Genomic DNA, 8,963 nt, shown 5'->3' on the forward strand with positions numbered 1-8,963 from the left:
CTTGATTGCGTGTGTGTTACGTCATGGAATAGTCCTTATGTAGTCATAGTTAGATAGTCGTGACTTTGATTGAAGGATATGTGACATTGGGATGAGATGTGGAATCAAATTGGGTGTTAAAGGAGCTATCAATGTACGCTCTAGGGATGGGGATGGTGTAGGGAGAGGTACAAGCAAGGTGATGGGGCATCTCGGAAAGGGGAGTGGGGCTGGGGGAGGGTGATTGTGGGAACGTTTGGCACAAGGAGAGAGAGAGAGAAAGATTGATTGATTGATAAACCAATTAAGAGGGCTTTCGAGGAGGGAAAGGTGATTATGGGAGCTTTTGGCAGGAGAGCGAGAGAGAGAGAGGAGAAAGGTGATTATGGGAGCTTTTGGCAGGAGAGAGAGAGAGAGAGAGAGAGAGAGAGAGATTGGTTGATTTTGCATTAGAGAAACCAATTGAGAGAGACTTTTGCACTAGGGGGGTGGTTTTGAGAGAGAGAGAGAGAGAGTTGTGGATATGGCTATGAGGGCTATGATGGAAGGCAAGGCCAAGCGCTCTTGTTGCAGAAGAGGAGAAGAGAAGGGAGATCAGGAGACAGCAATGGAGGATCTGCACGTGCCTCTTCTACCTCACCATCTTGTGGTGAGGATCCTGGGCATGCTTCCCATCCCGTGCATAGCCAAAGCCAGGCTCGTATGCCGCTCCTGGAACTCTCTCCTCTCCTCTCCTGCCTTCCTGTCGAGCGTGCAGGCCACAGAATGGTGGCTGGTAATGGCCTCCCCCTCGTGGGCGGCGCCCGACTTCGTGGCCTTCAGGGGCCCTGCCCGGCCTGACAGCCGCGGGGGCGGGGCCTGGGCCAGCTTCCGCCTGCCCGCCGCCCTTCCCGACCTGCCCGCCCGCATCGCCTTCTCCCAGAGCATCGTCCCCTCCGTCGTCAACATGCTCGCCGCCAGCTCTGCGGGCCTCATCTGCGCCGTCATCAAGGGGGGCATGCCCGCCGCCGGCGGACGCGCCACGTCACCCTCGCCGCCCACGTCACCCCACCTCATCGGCAAGCTCGAGTATGACGTGGCCGTCTTCAACGTTCTCACGGGCGCCCTGGCCCTCCTGCCCCGCCCCTCCCGCCTCTCCAACAAGCTCGTCTCCTCCTGCTCCATCGCCATGTCAGCCTCCACATCGTCACCGCCCGCCACGTACTCGGTCATCCTCTCGGATCCCAAGCTCCGGGACCTCGAGATCTACGACTCCCGCGCCGCCACGTGGCGCAAGGGCCTCGGCATCAACGCCGCCTCATACCCCTCAGCCGACCGGCCGGCGACCTTCGGGGACCTTCTAGGAGGCGCGGTGCTGAGATACCACCGGGAGGAGCTGGCGTCCTACAGCCTCGCCTCCGACTCCTGGTGGAAGGTGCCCGTGGCCCTGCCACGTGGCAGCCCCGCGGAGCTGCTGAGCTGTACCGTGATCAAATCCAGCGGCCGGATCTTGCTAGTGGCATGCCTCATGGAGGACTCTATCTCCATGAAGGGATTTGGCATTTGGCAGCTCCAACCCTTTTGCCTGGGCGGCGCCCACCACCAAGACCTAGGACTCTTCACCTGGGTCCAAGTAGCACAAACACCCCCCCACATCCTTGACGCTTTTGGCACTACCCAATTCCTTAGCCCCTCATTTTATGACCCTCGTTTCGCTGGCCATGGCGACTTCCTCTGCATGTCTGGTGCTCACTATACCATTGGCACCTCTAGCCAACCCCAATACTGGCCCCCCCTTCTCTATGACCTTGTCCATGATCAATGGCACCTCCTTCCTCCCCACAAGCACTCCCAAGATCTTCTATGTGCTTTCCCCTTTGTGCCCTCTTTCTCTATCCTAGTTTAATCCTGCAAGGTTATGGATTATAACGACTATTGTTACAATTTCAACAACATTTAGATGCAATGTATCCCAAAGCAATGCCTTACATGCAAAAACAAAAGAAGATATCACACATGCATAATGCCTAACTTTCCTTCTAACTACACATTTCTTAACATAGTTACTCTTAGAGTGATGTAAAAAGATGTTTTGCAATCTTCATCTTTCTCAATATGCCAAGTTAGATTCACACATTAGAATTTTTGAAGAAACACATGAGTTGGTGGCTAGAGCAATTAAGAAAGAGGGTTTTCTATTATTATTACCTTGGCATGCCTGATGATGGTGCATTCCTTACTTTTGGGGATGAGAAAGAGAGACCAAGGACATGGTTACCACATATAAAGAGGAGGTCCACAATCTCCTTCATGCTTAATATAATATTGCTATTTTTGCTCTAACTTTGGCTATAGCTTACATCATCCAGGCTCATGTTATGAGAAACCTTTTTGTGTGAGGCTTACATATTGCTGAAGTTCCACACCACACGTGTAATGATTTCACTAGTTTCTCATGGCACTTTGCATTGGTGTTCAAAAGTATGTTACATGTAGCCACATATTTGACAATCTATAAACTATATTGAGAATTACTTCTTCTTATTCTCTTTCTCGCACATAATTAATAATTAATAACATATATACAATTAAAATATAGCTCTATATATTTTATTAATAATGAATTAATGAGTAATATCTTATCAAATATATTATTATATCACTCTTTCTTTCTCTCTCTCTCTCTCTCTCTCTCTTCTTTCTCTTTCCATGTCCTATCTCTTCTTCTTCTTCTTATTCTTCACACACACACACACACACACACACACACACATGTATGTGTGTGTGTGAGTGTATAAATGATGTATATCCATATATTTTTTTCATTTTCATATCTTCTTGCTTTTCCAATACTCTATGTATGTGCGTATGCACATAAATATGTGTGTGTATATATATATGTATTTGTGGTGCGCAGATTGGATGTTGTATGCACGTGTAGTGAATGCAGGAAGGTCCCTAAGAACAAAGAACTCTACAATTCTTCATAAAAACTAAAAGGGAATTTGCACAACATGAGACAAAAAGATAAATTGGGTGTAATCTCCTCCCATGCCTTGTGTAAGCGCTTCACAAGGCATGCATTTATAGATTTATTTATCTTAAAGCTCACTAATAGCCCACTTTACAAATAGCATGCTTTTTTGTTTGCTTTTGCCCAAATATAAAGGTGTTTGGACATCCAAAAATCGGATTGTGTCCAAATACAAATACCAAATAATGGAATATTTAACCGAGCACCTATGCACATACAAAGTAATGAATATTTGTCAAACACTTTAATAAATAAGCGTGCCTAAATAAATATTGGCACCACGCCTTTAGTGATAAGGGGTGCACCCATAAAAAATAGTAATTCTTCTAGGTATTTTGAATTCACGCCATCGCCCGGTGCTACCAAATGCCACAGCTACCTGCTCTACACGTAAACTGAAGCATTCACAATTGTTAGAAAAGAATAAGATAAAACCCACAAAAGTGAATACCTAGTAATGTCGAGCTACAAAATAATTAAATAGGTTGGAACTCTGTCCTAACCTTAATTTAATATGAGTGTGCACTCTAAACTCATAATCATCCATTAATTTGATATGTATTTTACAGAATCACCCGCTGTGGAATCACCCATGTGCACATTAAATTAATCTGACACCTGAAAAGGATAGGCGTTCCCGTCAACTTCTCGCACAAGAAATCCACCTTGTGTACGATCCCGGTAAATAAATATAGTTTTACGGAATTCAGTAAAAAACCTCATAGAATCCACAGTGGGATAAAAACCTCACGGAATCCACCGTGGAATATGCCTCCTGGCATCATACTTGCAGGGTGGGATAGCAATTGTCCTCAATTGCTATTAGCTCAATGTGGAGTGAGCAATGAGGGGTAAGCACTTAGGTTGCGGGCGTGCGTCCATTGGACCTCTTCAACAGGATGATTTTTAAACTTAACCAAATATCTAGAATATCTTCGGCCAATTCTAGTGGTCATAAAGTTAGTATCTAGAATAGTTTCAAGTTCAAGGATTTCAGTTTCTTCTTCTAACAAATGAGGGTTTTCATAGACAGGGTGGACAAGTAATTGGCCTCTAAAAGGTCATAGTGAACTAATGTGAAAAGTATTATGGATCTTTCAATGTTGGGATAGTTCTAATTTAAATGCATTGTCATTGATATTAAGAATTATTTTTAAAGGTCCATAAAACCTAGGTGCTAATTTAACAACAGGGTGTTTCTCAACACTTTGCAATCTTCTCTTTTCAATGCGTAACCAAACATAATCATCAACATTGAAACTCATGGCTTTTCTTTTCTTATTAGCTTGTTTAGTGTATGATTGCTAGGCTTTCGCAATCATATCTTTAACTTGAGCAAAAATGGTGCAGCTTGAAAACAATTGTGCAGCTTGAGATGTAGTTAATGATTTCTTGCATGGTAGAAAATATGCTTGTTTGCTAAATTGATCTACTATAGTCCAAATCATATCATGATTAGCTTGTGTATTAGGCAAACCAGTTATAAAATCCATTGAAATATGTTCCCATGACGTTCAAGAATTGGTAAAGGCATTAACAAACCATATTGCTTACCATGGTGTCGCTTGACTCTTTGGCAAATTAAACACTCATAAACAAAGTTAAAAACATCAGATTCCATTTGTGGCCAGTAAAAATCTTCAACCAATGTTCTTAAAGTGGAAATAATACCTCTATGTCATTGATATGGAGGACAATGAATTTCATGCAACACAAATGATCTAAGTTGAACAGTGACACACAATCTTTTCTTATAAAACAAAAATCCATCAGAATAAGACAAAGAATCAATTGGAATCCAGTTATTAGCAACTAATTTGTTCCAATCAGCTTGAAAACTGGGGTCATGGTCATAGATATCCTTCATAGGAATAAGGAAATTAAAAGATAGAATGGAAATATTATGGAACCTTGGTCTTCTACTCAATGCATCAGCACAACATTTTCTCTACCTAGTTGGTATTGAATAAGTGGATGAAAATACTGAATGAAAGCAGCACATTTAATATGACGGTCAGAAAATTGTGGCTGACTAAAAGGAGATGTTTTATACTTTGCTGGTCAGTTTTAATAAGAAATTCGGATCCCATTAGATAATGTTTCCATTGACGTAAGGCTTGTACTACAACTAACAATTCTTTATCATAGGTGGAATACTTCAATTCAAAGGGTTTTAGTTTGCAACTAGAATAGGCTATGGGATGTGAATATTGTATGAGGAGAGCTCCTATTCCTGATCCGCTAGCATCAGTGATTACTAGAAAGAATTATCGATTAAAATCAGATAATTGCAAGGTAGGTACATGTGTTAAAGTATGTTTCAACAAATCAAAAGACTTTTGTTGATTGTCAAACCAATCATACACAACACCTTTCTTTAACAATTTCGAGAAAGGCAATGCAAGCAATGAAAAATTTCTCACAAATTTTCTATAAAAGCTAGCAAGACCTAAGAAAGAACGTAACTCATGCACATTTTTAGGGAGTGGCCAATTCAAAGTTGCCTGTATCATTTTAGGATCAACATGAATACCATAAGAAGAAACAATGTGACCTAAGTATTCAATTTGGGCTTGGAGAAATTCACTCTTGTCAGGGTTAGCATACAATTGATTCACTTTTAACAATTTGAAAACCAAAGATAGATGTTCACAATGCTCATTCTCATTCTTACTGAAAACCAATATATCATCAAAGAAAACAATCACACAATTCAGATACTTTAAAAATATGCGATTCATCATACAACTGAATGTGGCTGGTGCATTTGTCAAATTGAAAAGCATGATAAGAAATTCATAATGACCAAGCTGAGTTCTAAATGTAGTCTTGAAAATGTCAGGTGTATGATGATATCCAGATTTGAGATCTATCTTGCTAAAAATAGTGGCTCATTGTAGTTTATCCATGAGGTTGTCTACCCTAAGAAACGGATATCTATTCTTAATTGTGATTTTGTTCAAGGTGTGATAGTCAATGCACATCCTATATGCATTATTTTTCTTCTTGACTAATAGGGCAGGTGCACCAAAAGGAGAACTACTGGGCCTAATGAGTCCTCAGTTCAATAGTTCTTCAACTTGATTTTGGATTTCTTTCTGTTCAATCTGATTGTGCCTATAAGGTGCTTTACATGGTGGTTGAGAACCTAGGATTAAGTCTATTTTATGGTCTATAGGATGTGTAGGTGGTAAACCAGCTGGTAAATTGACAGCAAAAAAATATTTAAATTATGAAAAAAATTGTGCATGCCTAGGATGCATATGATTTTTCTTAGCTTCAATTTCATTCACATGTACTAAATATGATTTACTACTTTTTCTCAATCCATGTTTAGCCTGTGTGTAACTAAGCAATGGAAAATTATCAAAGGTGTGAAATCCATGCAATGTGATTTGGTTTCATTTAAAATGAATTTTCATGGAATGTGTGGAATAATCTATGTCAAGGTTATATTTGTAACGCCAAGGTATTCCTAAAATAATATCACTAGCTTGTAAAAGGCGTAGCCAAGAAATTTTTGTGCTTAACATAATTACCAATTTTAATCTCTAAGTCATGAACATCTTGTGTACCAGTGTATCTCTAGTGCCTAAGAATGTAGCCTTTATGTGATAATGAGTTGGACCAATATGTAAATTCAATTATTTTACCAACTTTGCGAAAATAAAATCATATGTACTTCCATCATCATGCAAAACAATCTTTTATTGACTATGCACAAAACATTTCATTGTTAAAATGAATGAGGATTTGGCATACTTGGTAAAGTATTTGAAGTATCACCGATATCATCGTCATCTTCAGTGAAGTCTGGCATATCTTCATGGTCTTCATCTTCAAATGCTCCCAAGTGATTGATTTGAACAGCTGGATTCTTGGATTGACAGTTCATTGCTAAGCGTCTAGGTTGATGACACTTGTAGCAAACTATAGGTTTTGCTTTGGAGACATTATTGGTAAGGGCTGAAAGTTTGGGTATGCTGAGATTTGACTAGAGAGAAGGATTAGGGTTTGAATTTGTATTTGATGGTAAAGCAAGAGATCGAGTCCATAGTTTACGAAAAGAAGAAGGAGCGAAGCGATTTTGATTGAATCTTCGGAAGTTAGAATTGAATTGCTTTGTACCAAGGTTACCATTAATAAAAAATTGTTGTGGTCGCTTTTCTTGTCCACGAATTTTATCTTCCACATCATGCGCTAAAGAAATTGCATCCTCCAAAGTCTTTGGCTTGAACATATTCACTTTCGCATAGAAGTGACCAAGCAAACCAGACATATACTTGCACTTGTGGATTGCCTCAAGAACGTCTTCAAGCATTCGAAGTTGAAATAAGGCACTCCAGAAACACTCAGTATATCGTGCGGTGGATTCATGATCTCTTTGTTGCAGAAGATTCCACTGTTTGATAGCTTATTCATGGAATTGAGGTGCAAGGAAATTTTGCAAATTTTTTTTTGGAAAGGATTCCCAAGTAGAGGGACAATCAACACTCTTGCGGACAATAGTCCACAATAATATTGCTCTATCTGCTAGATGGTGAATGACGCATTTAAGTTTATCTTTTTCAGCATATTGTTCTTCATGAAAATAGTCGTCAAACTGACTGATGAAAGCAAGAACAATTTTGCTGTCACGTTGCCCATTAAAAGTACGGAATTTGAAATTTCTTTTACTTATCTTGGCCTCTTTCCTGAGATATTGTGCATCGAGTCTTACATCAATTGTACATCAAATAACATCTTCAGGTTGCACTCTGTCTTGATCGATAGTGGATTGTTGAAGTATAGCCAGTTGTGCTTGTAAATCTTGTCATGCTCTTCGCTCTTCTTGGAGTTGCATCATGATTAGGTCCAATTTTTGCTCCATAGTCGGCTCTCTGGCAAATCACCTTCACCAATTAAATCATCCATGTGATGATTAAACATCCTACAGAAATCTCAAACAACCTCACACACTCGAAATCTCGTTAGAAGGATGAGCGTAGCTCAAATTTGGGTTTACAAGGCTTGCTTTTAAAAAAAAAGGCTTTTGCTTTTATGATCTTTCTTTTCTCGAGTACAGCGATTGATAATGATCTTCTTACGAGCGAAAAAAGTCTTCTGCATGAATAGCGCGTGATAGTCTGCTTGTTGTGAATCAGCTCTGCCACGTTGCAGGTGGAAACATAAGTTTGCTGGAGTCTCAGAATAGGTTCGAGAATAACACGATGCGAACTCCTACTATGGAAGAGATTAGTAATTGAATTTCAAGGCTTTAGTAAAGCTTAGAACTTTAAGATTTTAAAAAGCTTAAGAATTTTTAGAATTCGTTGAGGATGGCGGCACATTCTGACCGAAATCGTCACCGTTGAGTATATCCTCTCGCCGTCGATCGTTGGATTTTGAAGGATTAAGATTTTCTTAAGCTTTTTAAGCTTATAATCTCCAAACTTAATGAAATTTCTTCTCTGCTTCTCTCTCACAAGAACAACTTACAAAGGATGTTAAGAAGTGGTCCTCCATCTCCTGGGAGTGGTCCTTCGCAATCTGAGAGCACAACACGGGGCTCTTCATCACCAGGAACACGCTTCTATTGACGATTCTCATCGCGAGATAACCTGTTAGAGCTCATTCATTCCAGGAGCTTCGCCTTCATGCGAGATGGTAAGCGATTGGAAGCTTTTGATCTTAGCTTCACTTTGATACCATTTGTGTGTAGATTGGGTACTGTATGCGCGCATAGTGAATGCTGGAAGGTCCCCAAGAACAAAGAACTCTACAATTCTTCATAATAGCTAAAAGAGAAGTTGCACGACATGAGAGAAAAAGACAAAGTGGGTGCAATCTCCCCCTATGCCTTGTGTGAGCACTTCACAAGGCATGCATTTTTAGATTTATTTATCTCAAAGCTCAATAATAGCTCACTTTACAAATAGCATGCTTTTTGTTTGCTTTTGCCCAAATATAAAGTAAGGTGTTTGGGCGTCCA

At 40.3% G+C, this 8,963-nt stretch overlaps 1 protein-coding gene across 1 annotated transcript; it reads left to right on the top strand.

Moving 5' to 3' along the window:
* Positions 1-307: 307 nt before the first annotated feature.
* Positions 308-1,964, top strand: LOC148025863 (uncharacterized). Its single transcript, XM_087693123.1, has one exon. The coding sequence runs from the start codon at positions 503-505 to the stop codon at positions 1,862-1,864; it is 1,362 nt and encodes a 453-aa protein (XP_087549249.1). The 5' UTR covers positions 308-502; the 3' UTR covers positions 1,865-1,964.
* Positions 1,965-8,963: the final 6,999 nt, after the last annotated feature.

The sequence above is a fragment of the Lygodium microphyllum genome, chromosome 14 (genome assembly GCF_053477565.2).
Source record: "Lygodium microphyllum isolate KBCC chromosome 14, Lygodium_microphyllum_v1.1.10, whole genome shotgun sequence".
Taxonomy (NCBI): domain Eukaryota; kingdom Viridiplantae; phylum Streptophyta; class Polypodiopsida; order Schizaeales; family Lygodiaceae; genus Lygodium; species Lygodium microphyllum.

Coding starts and splice junctions, on each gene's coding strand:
- LOC148025863 (XM_087693123.1), top strand. CDS start 503: ATGGCTATGAGGGCTATGATGGAAGGCAAGGCCAAGCGCTCTTGTTGC.